Genomic DNA, 15,603 nt, shown 5'->3' with positions numbered 1-15,603 from the left:
GTATTTATATATATATAGATACACACTGAACAAAAATATAAACACAACATGTAAAGTGTTGGTCCCATGTTTCATGAGCTGAAATAAAAGATCACAGAAATTTTCCATATGCACAAAAAGCATTTTTCTCTCAAATTTTGTGCACCCATTTGTTTACATCCGTTAGTGAGCATTTCTTCATTGCCAAGATAGTCCACCCACCTGATAGGAGTGGAATATCAATAAGCTGATTAAACAGCATGATCATTACACAGGTGCACTTTCTTCTGGGGACAATAAAAGGCCACTCTAAAACGTGCATTTTTGTCACACAACACTATGCCACAGATACAGTGCCTTGCGAAAGTATTCGCCCCCCCTTGAACTTTGCGACCTTTTGCCACATTTCAGGCTTCAAACATAAAGATATAAAACTGTATTTTTTTGTGAAGAATCAACAACAAGTGGGACACAATCATGAAGTGGAACGACATTTATTGGATATTTCAAACTTTAACAAATCAAAAACGGAAAAATTGGGCGTGCAAAATTATTCAGCCCCCCTAAGTTAATACTTTGTAGCGCCACCTTTTGCTGCGATTACAGCTGTAAGTCGCTTGGGGTATGTCTCTATCAGTTTTGCACATTGAGAGACTGAAATGTTTTCCCTTTCCTCCTTGCAAAACAGCTCGAGCTCAGTGAGGTTGGATGGAGAGCATTTGTGAACAGCTGTTTTCAGTTCTTTCCACAGATTCTCGATTGGATTCAGGTCTGGACTTTGACTTGGCCATTCTAACACCTGAATATATTTATTTTTGAATCATTCCATTGTAGATTTTGCTTTATGTTTTGGATCATTGTCTTGTTGGAAGACAAATCTCCGTCCCAGTCTCAGGTCTTTTGCAGACTCCATCAGGTTTTCTTCCAGAATGGTCCTGTATTTGGCTCCATCCATCTTCCCATCAATTTTAACCATCTTCCCTGTCCCTGCTGAAGAAAAGCAGGCCCAAACCATGATGCTGCCACCACCATGTTTGACAGTGGGGATGGTGTGTTCAGGGTGATGAGCTGTGTTGCTTTTACGCCAAACATAACGTTTTGCATTGTTGACAAAAAGTTCAATTTTCGTTTCATCTGACCAGAGCACCTTCTTCCACATGTTTGATGTGTCTCCCAGGTGGCTTGTGGCAAACTTTAAACAGCACTTCATGATTGTGTCCCACTTGTTGTTGATTCTTCACAAAAAAATACAGTTTTATATATTTATGTTTGAAGCCTGAAATGTGGCAAAAGGTCGCAAGTTCAAGGGGGCCGAATACTTTCGCAAGGCACTGTATCTCAAGTTGAGGGATCGTGCAATTGGCATGCCAACTGCAGGAATGTCCACCAGAGATGTTGCCAGAGAACTGAATGTTAATTTCTCTATCATAAGCCGCTTCCAACGTAATTTTAGAGAATTTGACATAAGTCCAACTGGCCTCACAACCGCAGACCACGTGTAATCACTCCAGCCCAGGACCTCCACATGCGGCTTCTTCACCTGCGGGATCGTCTGAGACCAGACATCCAGCCAGCTGATGACAATGAAGAGTATTTATGTCTGTCATATGGCCCTTTTGTGGGGAAAAACTAATTGGCTGGGCCTGGCTCCCAAGTGGGTGGGCCTATGCCCTCCGAGGACCGCCCATGGATCCGCCCCTTATATGAACTGTAACTCAGTAAAATTGTTGAAATTGTTGCATGTTGCATTTATATTTTTGTTCAGTATATATTAGCATAAAAATAAACATCATGGAAGACGACGAATCCTGCACGTCACCTCTAGCTGACACCTTACCTCTGACACCTTTACTGTCAGCTAGCTAGCTACTAGCTACCTTGACTCCCTTTCTAGGGAGTTTTTCCTAGCCACGGTGCTTCTACACCTGCATTGCTTGCTGTTGGGGGTTTTAGGCTGGGTATTCTGTACAGCACTTTGAGATATCAGTTGATGTAAGAAGGGCAAAAATGAAATATTTATTGAACACTAATGTACAGTCCCATATTTCTTTTTAGGCATTTGGTCTTGTCTCGTACTGTGGTAGACACATATGTATAAATGTGCCATGAATACTAGGTACATTTTCTGCAAAGAAGCTATATAGCTAGCTTGCTACCTACCTACATGATATTAGCGACACCCTTATTTTACCAGATCCTCTTCTCCTTTAGCCCGTTGGAGGTCGTTATTTAATCCCTTATAATTTCTGGTAACTATATGAACCAGGTGAAATCTATTTCAATTCATGGTGTCAGAACACACCACTGTATTAAAGCAATTCAGAACTAACTTGTTGACATGTTCTGTTGCAGATTCAATGCCAGATTAACCCATTGCAGAATGTATCCAAAATCATGAATAAATTAAGCATATTTATTTGACAGGAATGCACTTAGTCACCCATCAATCAAGTCAAACACCTGCACTCCAACAATTACATTGTTTTAAAGAAATCAAAATAGTAAACAATGCATACATATGACTTTTAGACATAACATATAAACATCTGAATTTAAGTATTCATTCAATGATTTATTAATCAATACCACAAACCTGTGACATTGATGAGCACCATATGAACTGTTATAACTATCCAATAGCGTACAGATTCTTCTGCTTTTCCAGTTTAGGAATAAGACGAGAACAAATAAGAAATGAGAAACACATTTAACAGACTCAAAACAAGGAAGCCATGCCTAAACTCAGCTATATCAACAACCTTCTGGTCAATTTAACAGGTCCATGTTGCTGCTGTTAATTGTGAGCAACACATTTTCCACTGCATTCAATCTGAACCCCAGAATAAGCAGGACATCATTACACAGGTGAGAAAAAGGTAGCAAAAACAGTACAGCGCAACACTTAAAATTGTTAGTGAGTCTAGATGTTATCAAATCAGGAGAAGAACAAGTGAAGGAAGCAGCATAGGCAAAAGGTAGGGTAGGTTTAAAGAGGTTTATAGTGTCTGAAGTTAAGGGACCATAGGGCATAAGAGGCATAGTGTGAAATAAGAGGCAGTTAGAGATGGTTGGTCATGGAATAAAAAATCAAAAGGGTGCTGGTGTGCTTTCTGCACCCCTTTTAGGTCAGTGTCACAAATATCCAGCCCATGTCCAGTCATACTCGGGGTCCAGGCGTGTCCCTTGACGTTAGTCCGTCTGTTGCAGCATTCAAATCGTGGTCATTGTGTGTCTGTGAGTCACAACATTAACAATTATGTTTGATCACAGCATTTCCACAAATTGAGCCATAGACAATACAACTTAAGCATTGAGGACAGCATTTTGTTGACAACATGGTGGTTTACAATATCTACTGTGTGTGAACGATGAAAGAATGTTACTTACTCTCAAAGTGCTGCTTGAATATCTTCTGGTCTGCATCTATAAAGGTCAAGTACAAAATGGAGGAAGTAAATCATCTATGGCTTAGATTTTAATTCTAAGAAGACAAAAATGACAAACTAAGCAATACGATGGAACAAACTACTACACATATGTAAGATTGTACCACACAGGCCAGTACAATAGCCTACACATGGAGAGGAACCTAAAGGCACATACAGTACCAACCAATACTACTCACCTGACAGACAGGGCAGGTGTGGACCAGTGCTGCCATGGCTACAGTCTTCTGGTTCGCAGCTGCTCCCTTCTTCTTAACAGCCGCCGCCATGGAATCAGTCAACAAGTTCAACTTCAACTTGAGAGTGGAGCATGCGTTATATATCAAACATTATCAAGAATGATCAAGAATGCCTAGCCCTAGCTTCACCATATAAATTAGCTAGCTAGATAACTAGCAAGCTAGAATGTTGGTTTATAAAAGCCAAAGAAAGTTAAACTTGTTTTTATTAATTTCTCATGCATTTAAATGGCTGGACAAATAGATGGTTTATGTAGCCATCTAGCCAAGCTAATGTTGCTAACTTGCTAACCATGAGCTAGCTAGCTAGATAACAGGTATTTTCAATTTTAAAAAAATCGCCCAAGACAGTTAACAGAATTGTCAATTTAAACAACTTGAACCAATTTAGTAATTACAAAATGTAGCTAACATTGGATAGTTAATCCAGATATTCTTACCTTTGCCTCGATTTGGCAGTCTCATCCTGATCTTCATGGCACTGGTCAGTGACATGAAGCTTGAGACAGGCATATGTAGTTCTGTATGATAGCCACATTAGCAGCTAATTAGCATTTCATTTTGGGGTGGGTAAATACAGGCGATTATGTTGATAATAAAAGTCACCTTGTCCGAGAGAGATTTACACGCTTATCAAAACTTCACGCCTGGGTAAGCCTACACAAAACAGAGCACTTATTCAAAGTGTTTCTAAAAATCCACTATGGATAAAATGAATGGTCGAAAAACGATTGGAACCACTTTCGTGTTTGACCACTAGGTTTTTTTATTATGACTCGTACTGTGGTAGACTTAAATGAAGGACACGTATATACCCACAGTTATGTTGCCTATTGGATCACTCCAATATGGTATCCTTCCGTGCGGCAGGATACATTCCAAGTAAGGATTTCAGATTAGTTCCATGTACTGGGTAGTGCTGAGGCTGACCCCCTTAAATAGCTGCCACCGCACTACTTCCACCTCGTGTCTCTTTACGTAGATCACAGACAAAGAGGATTGGATTGATCCAATAGTGCACATAACCGTGGTTACATACGTAACCTTCGTTATGTAGCACTATATTGGATCACGCCAATATGGTATCACAATACCAGATTCTTTCGTGAACTAGGTAAGGGCCAGACAGAGAGCAAAGTCCCGTAGGCCTGAGCTCAGGGCAGTTATAGTTGCAGTGTCCCTCCGTCCCCAATCAGTGAAGCGGAGGCAACAACCAGCACAGCCATCCCCACGTCATTGGCAGGAGCAACATTGACTAGATAGTACCTAGAAAAGGTGCTAGACGATGCCCAACTGGCCAAGGCGCAAATGTCACTGAGGAACTCCTCGGAGCAGGGCCCACGATGTAGCCATTCCTCTAGTAGAATGTCCCCCTACAGAAGAGGTCAGAGGCCGTTGGCCAGCCGATATGCTGTAGTAATAGTTTCCACAATCCAATGTGAAAGTCTCTGTATCGATAGCAAACAAAAAGCCAATCAGAATGCTGTATTGCCTGTGTCTGTGTAATGGGGCATTGACCGGGCACAGCACACTTGGGGAAAAACACCATCTACCATCAACCTACCGAATCAGCAATTTTGTATTGCTGATTCAACTTGTTAGCCAGGGTTCGTGAAGATAACTGAAAGAATTTACAACTTTCAGTTGAGACTGAATTAAGGTGACGATTGACTGCTATCAAAATGATGTGGACAATTTGGGATTTTAAGAAACAAACATGCATGTAAATAATTATCTTCTCAATGAGACATTAAATAAGAACAATACAATCATAGCAATTTCAAATGAACATTGAAATGAAAACCCTTATTGACTGCTATTGATGTAAAGTATTACTAGGTCTTTAAGAGTTTATTCGGAAGATAACAGCTCTATAAATATTATTTTGTGGTGCCCCGACTCTCTAGTTAATTACATTTACATGAGCTCAATCAGGTAATATTAATTACGTAGAAAGGATTTTATAGAATAGCATGTCATAGCACTTAATCCGGCATAGACAAAGACACGACACACTCACAGAAGTTACAAAAGAATAAGACATTTCAAATGTCATTATGTTTGTATACAGTGTTGTAACAAAGTGCAAATGGTTACAGTACAAAAGGGAAAATAAATAAACAGAAATATGGGTTGTATTTACAATGGTGTTTGTTCTTCACTGGTTCCCCTTTTCTTGTCAGGTCAGGTCACAGGTCACAAATCTTGCTGCTGTGATGGCACAGGTGGCCCATCACAATGACCCTGTCTAGCGTAGCTGTGATCAGGGGAAATGGCTTCGTTGCCGACCAATCGTGAGTGAGCACCACCTGAGGGTGTCCAAGAGCATGTCCACTGCATTGCAGTAATGCCAAGCAGTTCTGGCCCCATGGCAAGAGCTCCCGAGCCATTGGACCAGGAAATGCTGTCATACCAGGTTGGGCTGGAACTGTTGGAGAGCTAGGTGAACCACCCTGAGCTCCAACACATTGAATTGTTGACCACTCCATGGCGTGCTGCAGTGTACGCCATTCCTATGAACATGGCACCCCAACCCATCAAAGAGCGTCAGGGCACATCAGCTCTCTGCGGAGAACTCTGATCAGGAAGGAGCGGGATAGCGAACACAGACACATCACCAACAGTTGACTGTGTCTGTGTTGTTTTGGATGCCGGCCATCACTGAAGTTGCCTGATGGAGAATGCCTAGTGGAACCAACAGTGAAGCCACCATCAGTAGACAAAGTGCCAACAGTTACTCAACACCGACATGGCTCGTACAAGCTAGAAACGGTTGAGGTAGGATAGGATTTTGTTGCACTCATGAAAGTCGAGTCTAAGGACATCTCGAGGTAGATCACCTTCTGTGAGGGGGTCAGGTGACTTTTCTCCTCATTTACAGTGAGGCCCAGAACTCTAATGTGGTTCAAGAGGGTCCTTGTGTTCGTTGTGGCCTGTTCCCTGGATGGGGCAAACTATCCATTTGTCCAGGTAAGGCAGTTACTCATCCAGTAGAATGTGCCACCAAAGGCAAAAGGCCGGTAGGGCAGCCGAAATGCTGCGGTAACTAGAGGTCGACGATTAATTGGAATGGCAGATTAATTAGGGCCGATTTCAAGTTTTCACAACAATCGGAAATCGGTATTTTTGGGTGGCATTTTTTTTTTTTTTTTTACACCTGTATTTAATCTTTATTTAACTAGGCAAGTCAGTTAAGAACACATTCTTATTTTCAATGACGGCCGAGGAACGGTGGGTTAACTGCCTCATTCAGGGGCAGAAAGACCGATTTTCACCATGTCAGCTCGGGGGATTCAATCTTGCAACCTTACAGTTAACTAGTCCAACGCAATAACGACCTGCCTCTCTCTCTCGTTGCACTCCACAAGGAGACTGCCTGCCTGTTACGCAAATGCAGGAAGCCAAGGTAAGTTGCTAGCTAGCATTGAACTTATCTTAGAAAAAACAATCAATCAATCATAATCACTAGTTAACTACACATGGTTGATGATATTATTAGATATTATCTAGCGTGTCCTGTGTTGCATATAATCTGACTGAGCATACAAGCATCGAAGTATCTGACTGGTAGGCAGAAGCAGGCGCGTAAACATTCATTCAAACAGCACTGTTGTGCGTTTTGCCAGCAGCTCTTCATTGTGCGTGATGTGTGACCGAAGTGAAATGGCTGGCTAGTTAGCACACGCTAATAGCGTTTCAAACTTCACTCGCTCTGAGCCTTGGGGTGGTTGTTTCCCTTGATCTGCATGGGTAAAGCTGCTTCAATGTGGTGGCTGTTGTCGTTGTGTTGCTGGTTCGAGCCCAGGGAGGAGCGAGGAGAGGGAAGGAAGCTATACTGTTACACTGGCAATACTAAAGTGCCTATAAGAACATCCAATAGTCAAAGGTTAATGAAATACAAATGGTAAAGAGGGAAATAGCCCTATAATAATCACAACCTAAAACTTCTTACCTGGGAATATTGAAGACTCATGTTAAAAGGAACCACCAGCTTTCATATGTTCTCATGCTCTGAGCAAGGAACTAAAATGTTAGCTTTCTTACATAGCACATATTGCACTTTTATATTATTCTCCAACACTTTGTTTTTGCATCATTTAAACCAAATTGAACATGTTTCATTATCTACTTGAGGCTAAATTGATGTATTATATTAAAGTTAAAATAAGTGTTAATTCAGTATTGTTGTAATTGTCATGATTAGAAATACATTGTTTAAAAAATATATTTTTTTAAATCGTCCGATTAATCGGCATCGGCTTTTTTGGTCCTCCAATAATCGGTAGACCTCTAGCGGTAACAGTGTCCATAACGCAATGTGAGAGCCCGGTTGGATAGACTGTGGCCCAGAACTCTTTCACCATAGTAAAAGAAAACTGAGAAAACTTTCATATTGTCTGTCTGCGAAAAGTAAGTGTCCATTGCCCCAGCTGTGCACAACAAACTGAGGGAAGCCCTTAGTTCACCCGCAACAGAAAGAGGGGCATATGTGGACAATTGTAATGGCCGATTAACATGTCTGTCAGACAGAACCCTTGGCCAGAATGAGGGGTTAGGATGTAGGTTGAAACACTCTTCATCTGAACTCATTCGGAAACATTCAGTCAACCAGGGCTTCAACACCAGAAGACCCTGAGACATTAAAAGGCACCAGAACTATAGCCGTCATCAGAATTAGAGTCAGTACCCATGGGGACTCCACTTGCCGCTCTCAGTTTGGCCTTTGGGCCTGTGGGAAGCTGCCAATGGCAGCGACAAGCACCCCAGGATGACTGACGACTGGCACCGTTCTTAGACACAGTCCACTGCCTGTGGGCAGGGACACCTTGCATTTCTCAACGTCGAAACGCCATACTGGAAATTTACATTTCTCTGTGTGAAGAAACGGGTAGTGTATACCCTGCAGTGTAACAGAAACATATGGCAACCACAGCTACACACTGCATATGACCAGTAGTGTCATCTAGCTGTTATGTGAGTTTCTAAGGGAAACTAGGATAGTTACTATCTGTACTGTAAAGTAGTGTAAGAGTACTATAGCTCAATCAATGTATTTATAGTCATTTTTACATCAGCCGATGTCACAAAGTGCTGTACAGAAACTCAGCCTAAAACCCCAAACAGCAAGCAATGCAGAAAAAGAAGCATGGTGGATAGAAAACAACTCCCTAGAAAGGCTTGAACCTAAGAAGAACCCTAGAGAAGAACCAGGCTCTGAGGGGTGGCAAGTCCTCTCATAGATGACCAGCAGGATCAGATAATAATAGCTAACCCAGATATACACTGAGACAGTGTAATAGATATGAGCTGTGAGTTTCCAAGTGAAACTAGCTAGCATAGTCACTGTATGTACTGTAAAGTAGTGTAACAGAAAAACTATTGCGCACCAACCCAGCTACACACTACACACGGTGTGAAAAACAGAAGGGTAATAGAGCTGTAATGTGAGCTAATGGAAACTACTATAGTTACGTATAGTAGTTTCCATAGTTACGTCTGTACAGAAAAAAACATAGTAAACCCTATAGTTCTGTTGCACTACTTTACAGTACAGACAGTAACTCCTTTTCAGATATACACACTGCGGCATTGCACAGTGTGTATATCTGAAAAGGAGTTACTGTCTGTACTGTAAAGTAGTACAACAGAACTATAGTACACACAGCTACACACAAACCCTTAGTATAAAACAGCTGAGATGTGGGTTTCCAAGGGAACAGTGAACAGACAAGTCACACAGACAACCCCTCAGCGACGCAGTACTGGCCGACAAAACAGAGTATCGCCAAGGTTTGTACACTGTCACGAGTAATAAAAACAGGGACAAAACCCAAACGAGATAGCTGGCATGAGCCAAACCGAGTGGGGGGCAGCAGAGCACCCTGATGGAGAGGCTGGCTAGCTGCTCCATGCGGGCATACTTGTGCGTTTGTACACTCTTAACATAAAGCTCTTACTAAGCAAATACTCTCTGGGATAAAAATGGAAAAATGAAGGAGGTGGAAGTATTTAAGGGGGTCAGCCACAGCACTACCCCGTACACTGGACTGATCTGAAATCCTTACTCACTGTAAATGTGTCCTGTCGCGCGGAAGGATACCATATTGGAGTGATCCAAGATAACAGTAGCGCTGCATACTGACAACATAGCGACAGACACATTTCACAAGGAAGAACATAGCTAACGTTTGCCTACCTCAAATAAAGACACTGTCACAGCCAACAACGACGTTAGGGCGATGAATAAATTCCATATTCGTACAATGTTCTGTTTCGGAGAAATTATGTTGACCTCATTTTTTTTCAAAACGGTTGTCGGGCATTCCTCCTTGATATTGTACATTTCCTCGAACCCCATTGTCAAGGGACGGTTGGTTTGGTATCTGTAAAAATCCGCCAGAAAAAAAAACAGGATTTATCCATCTGTTTTTACTAACGTTAGCTAAAGTTCGATTACATTAGTTAAAGAAAACTAGTTAGCTATCTTCATCATAAAAACGTACCAGATGTTGAATTCAAGACATTTTCGTTTGTATCTTCTATATAACTACCGTTTCTTCAATGTTTCTCTGAAAAAAAATGGGGTAAATGTAGAGAAAAAAAATCCGTTGGCGATGCTCTCCTCGCTATTCCAAACAGTCGTTTGAGCGCGCGACTAAGGCTTTTTGAAATGTGCAGGTGCACCGTGCAGGATGGCTGTGACAGGAGCTATTCAAATTATACACACCAGATATACAACAACTTGAATTACTGCATGTGAAGCTTTAAACATTGATTAATCTGAAACCAAACCAATGAAAATAAATTATAAAATCAAAATGCATTGCCATGCCTGTAACATTTCGGAGGAACAGGATTTTTTTTATTAAAATACTTTATTGTAGAAGCTAACATCACAAATACGTGTTTCTATTTAAAAAGTTCAGAATAAATCCTAGTTACAAATGTATTGGGTTTTTCCTCATTTTGCAGTCTGATGGAGATGACATCTAAACATGAAATAAAATAACCTAATGCACACAATGACATTTGTGTACGTTGTAATGTAAATTATCCAGGCATAGAGCACATCACATTTGATCCACATTGATTCCATTTCTAAAGATTTGATATCTCTCTCAATAAGACAAGTAAATCAATGATAAAACTTGATTGATGAAACAGGCAAGGACAACTATTTATTTTGTTATTGTTCCATCAAAGCAAGTAACATTCTCATTTCTATAAAATGTTTTGGATTCTAATTACTAATTAATTCCCACAAGGAGCAAGACATACCACCAGACAACAACTTAAACACCACAAAGCATTGAGATCAACTAAGGTATTTCCCTATACTTGGCCAGGGTGTACCATAACGAGCAGGGGTTGATGTGAAATTCTGTAGCCATTGTGCCCAAAGATGGCAGAACTCCGTTCCAATGCTTTTCCGGTTGTAAATGACCCAATTACAAGTAGGAATTATAGGAGGCTGCCCACCTTAGGCAGAATTGCCTGTGTTTGAATAGCCTACTCTCCTCACACATATCCCCTCTCCAGTAACACGCACAACTCTAAAGCTGTGCCTGGCTCAGTGTTATATCTATAAACTCCCTTGATTTTCAATGACTGTTGGGGGTGTAAAGGCTTTGTCACTAGCATATTTTAATCTCTGACTTTATACAACATAGGGACTTCCTTATCCACATCACACTGCTATGCTAAATACACAACCAAAAGTGTATTCAATTTTTCCACTTCCTCGGTTCTTATACTTACCTTGACAGTCAGGAAACAGATTGGACATCCCTGCCAGGGATTCACTGCCAAGGATCAATTCTGTCAGATGAAGAAATTAAGCCACATCTAATCAATCAGTTTTCTAATTAATATACTAGTAATGAACCACTGTCCTCCGGTCTTCAAATGTTCTGAATGTGGTTGTGAACACCCATGTGACCAAGTCACAGATGCAAACACACATCACCACACAGCAGCAAGCCCCAGGTTCACACTCAAAAGCTGAAAACAACCAGAATAGTGTGTTCCACATGTGGTCTGGGCCTTGCACTGAACCAACATCAACTGGGCTCCTACCATCTTAATATTTTTATGGTTGTGACCTCGTTTTGCTAGGATGAAATGTGTTTTAAAGTTAAATTTAAAATGTTCAACTTCATATTCATCATCTTCAGCACCACCCCAAACATCAACATATGTGAAAATGGCACTTTATGTTTGTAGTTAAAACAATAATAATAATTTTAAAAAATAAGTGTTTCCTATAACATAATAAACCAATTAGCAGTGGCAGGTAGCCTAGTGGTTAGAGTGTTGGGCCAGTACCCGAAAGGTTGTTGGATGGAATCCCCAAGCTGACAAGGTAAAAATCTGTGGTTCTGCTCCTGAACAAGGCAGTTAACCTGCTGTTCCTAGGCTGTCTTTGTAAATAAGAATTTGTTCTCAACTGACTTGCCTGGTTAAATAAATGAGTAGATCATGCTAATCATAATTATTTAAAAATCACACAATGGACACCAATGCGGTCATTGGAATCACATCTGGTGTTTGTTACTACAGATCATAAAAAAGCACCATTTTCACTTATGTTGGTGGGTCTGGAGATGATTAGGTTACTTTCTAAATGTGATTCGTTAGTTACCTGTCCAAAATCGTCATCAGTAACAAAATTCTGGATGACCTAATCTAAAGAGGATAGATAATTTGAGGACTTGACAAAGATATTATTGTCATGTTTTCCTTAGGAGTCATTAGGAGACAACACAAATGTATGTTACCAATTAAACAAAATCTATTGCAGGATAAATCAATGTTAAAGTTTTCATAGCTGGCCATATATGGATGTTACATTTTACTTCATGGGTTGGTTATGTAGGCTTCTTCTAACCCATCGCTTTCTACTACATATAATAATACCATTAAATTATATCTTTACATTAAAAACCAAAGTTTATTAGAATTCCAGTCATTCCAATAAATGTTATACCCCTTGATCTTCAAGAATAGGACTTATTAGCCAGCCCTACTCTCTTGTTTATGATTTTGTTGTCATTGAGGACTGATTGGGCTCATTGATTCGAGTTGAAAAATAAATGCTGCGCTCATGGAATGGCATGCTTCAGCCCTACTGAAAAGTGCTATTTACATGTGAGAAATAAATGCCACGTGCTGCATTTGCTATAGGTCTATTGTTTACCTTTTTGTTGGTGACATTTTGATATCTTGACAATATGCAGCTGTTTAAATGGCAAATCCATATGAAACAACAACAAAATGGCCACCCAGTCTCTGTTTTGGTAAAAAGCTGAGGGATGGGCCTTGAGAATTGTAACCAGTCTCAGATTAATAGACAGAGCTATGGATGCAAGGACTGACCATCCATGATATCAAACTTGTTTTAACCATGTTATGAGGCTATACAGTGTTTGTTTACATTTAGAATGTTTACAAACATTGGAGAAAGACAAACTTATATTTTGGATTCTCATGAGGTGTGACATTTGAACTAAGCCCATGAGGCATTTATAAGTTATATTCTTCAATAATCAATGGATACATATATATATATATATATAAAATGTATTAGTAAAATAACTGATGTAGTAACTACATCAACTACAACTCCCTTTAAGTCTATCAAATGTGTGCGAGTTTGAGCATGTGTCCATTAGGCCTATGAATTTTTTATCAGCATGAATTAGATGGCGCTATAAAATACCCACTTTTATTCCATAGGCTGGGATCGGCACTATGCATGTGAGCATTTTTCACTGGCTGTTCACTGGTTTCAAAAACAATGATTGCGTTTACTCAAATTGGATAATCTCTGAATTCCGACAGCAGTCGCGCCATTGGAAGACATTGTTTGGACCGTAGCCTAAAAACAGTCTATTCCTGCTCGTTACCCGTGATAGTGGTCGCTGACTTGAGGTCAGACTTGCTCAAGTGGAACAAACTTAAACGTGTAACTTTTTTTCAATGCTGATTAATGTCATTGAGACAACAGAAGTGCCCCCCCCCCCAAAAAAAAAAAATCACAAACATAACTTTCTAAATTTAAAAGTAATCCTCGAGGTCATCTAGTTCTTCAAAAGTATCTCATCTGATTCAAATATTTTCCATAGTAATGGATTACAGTTTACATGTAAGTGATTACAACAACAAAATAACATGTAATCTGTTACTCCCCAACCCTGGAGATGTGAATATGAAGTTGAACATTTTAGAAATTTCCCTTTAAGAGTGACAGAGAAAATTCCTTGAAGACCGATTACTCTAGTCTATTTGAGATCGACAGCAACTGTGGAATCCATATGGGTAAAAGAACTTAACGCCTGCAGTAATAACACAAGATGAAACCCTAAAATGAGTGTCACTGGCAGCAAACACTGTTGGGGGGGGGGGGGGGACAATTGTGATACTGGACTTGACAAGGATATTGTTTTCATGTTCTATTCATATCAAAAAGGTAACATAAAAAAAGAAATAGGAAGGTATGAAGACCGTCGTCACGCTAGTCTTAGCAACCACAATGTGCAGAACATTTAAACACATTTAAATCAAGAAAAAAAATGGTTATAAGAGCAAACAACTAGTATACAGTCGTAGCCAAAAGTTGAGACTGACACAAATGTAAATTTTCACAAAGTATGCTGCCTCAGTTTGTATGATGGCAATTTGCATATACTCCAGAATGTTATGAAGAGTGATCAGATGAATTGCAATTAATCGCAGTCCCTCTTTGCCATGCAAATTAACTGAATCATCCAAAAAAACATTTCCACTGCATTTCAGCCCTGCCACAAAAGGACCAGCTGACATGTCAGTGATTACCTCGTTAACATAGGTGTGAGTTTTGTCGAGGACAAGGCTGGAGTTCACTCTGTCATGCTGATTGAGTTCGAATAACAGACTGGAAGCTTAAAAAGGAGGGTGGTGCTTGGAATCATTGTTCTTCCTCTGTAAATCATGGTTACCGGCAAGGAAACACGTGCCACCATCATTGCTTTGCAAAAAAAGGGCTTCACAGGCAAGGATATTGCTGCCAGTAAGACTGCACCTAAATCAACCATTTATCGGATCATCAAGAACTTCAAGGAGAGCGGTTCAATTGTTGTGAAGAAAGCTTCAGGGCACCCAAGAAAGTTCAAGCGCCAGGACCGTCTCCTAAAGTTGATTCAGCTGCGGGATCGGGGCACTACCAGTACAGCGCTTGCTCAGGAACTGCAGCAGGCAGGTGTGAGTGCATCTGCACGCACAGTGAGGCGAAGACTTTTGGGGGATGGCCTGGTGTCAAGAAGGGCAGCAAAGAAGCCACTTCTCTCCAGGAAAAACATCAGGGACAGACTGATATTCTGCAAAAGGTACAGGGATTGGACTGCTGAGGACTGGGGTAAAGTCATTTTCTCTGATGAATCCCCTTTCCGATTGTTTGGGGCATCCGGAAAAAAACTTGTCCGGAGAAGACAAGGTGAGCGCTACCATCAGTCCTGTGTCATGCCAACAGTAAAGCATCCTGAGACCATTCATGTGTGGGGTTGCTTCTCAGCCAAGGGAGTAGACTCACTCACAATTTTGTCTAAGAACACAGCCATGAATAAAGAATGGTATCAACACATCCTCCGAGAGCAACTTCTTCCAACCATCCAGGAAAAGTTTGGTGACGAACAATGCCTTTTCCAGCATGATGGAGCACCTTGCCATTAGGCAAAAGTGATAACCAAGTGGCTCTGGGAACAAAACATAGATATTTTGGGTCCATGGCCAGGAACCCCCCCCCCAGACCTTAATCCCATTGAAAACTTGTGGTCAATCCTCAAGAGGCTGGTGGACAAACAAAACCCCACAAATTCTGACAAACTCCCAAGCATTGATTATGCAAGAATGGGCTGCTATCAGTCAGGATGTGGCCCTGAAGTTAATTGACAGAATGCCAGGGC

The 15,603-nt window shown here is 40.7% G+C and overlaps 1 protein-coding gene across 2 annotated transcripts in view; it reads right to left on the bottom strand.

Moving 5' to 3' along the window:
- Positions 1-10,324, bottom strand: part of LOC124014432 — a 31,919-nt gene extending 21,595 nt beyond the window's left edge. The window contains exons 1-2 of one of the 2 annotated variants that reach the window (XM_046329393.1): positions 10,168-10,324; positions 9,861-10,047 (exon numbers count right to left, since the gene is read on the bottom strand). In XM_046329393.1, coding sequence (XP_046185349.1) covers positions 9,861-10,022 — 162 coding nt within the window. In that variant the 5' untranslated portion in view covers positions 10,023-10,047; positions 10,168-10,324. Of the gene's footprint in view, positions 1-9,860 lie in introns of both variants that reach the window. The other variant, XM_046329404.1, reaches the window with a different exon arrangement.
- Between the last annotated feature and the right edge of the window lie 5,279 nt (positions 10,325-15,603).

Source organism: Oncorhynchus gorbuscha, linkage group LG02, assembly GCF_021184085.1.
Source record: "Oncorhynchus gorbuscha isolate QuinsamMale2020 ecotype Even-year linkage group LG02, OgorEven_v1.0, whole genome shotgun sequence".
Taxonomy (NCBI): domain Eukaryota; kingdom Metazoa; phylum Chordata; class Actinopteri; order Salmoniformes; family Salmonidae; genus Oncorhynchus; species Oncorhynchus gorbuscha.
The sequence above is the reverse complement of the archived record's forward strand: the minus strand, read 5'-3'. Positions and strand labels throughout refer to the sequence as shown.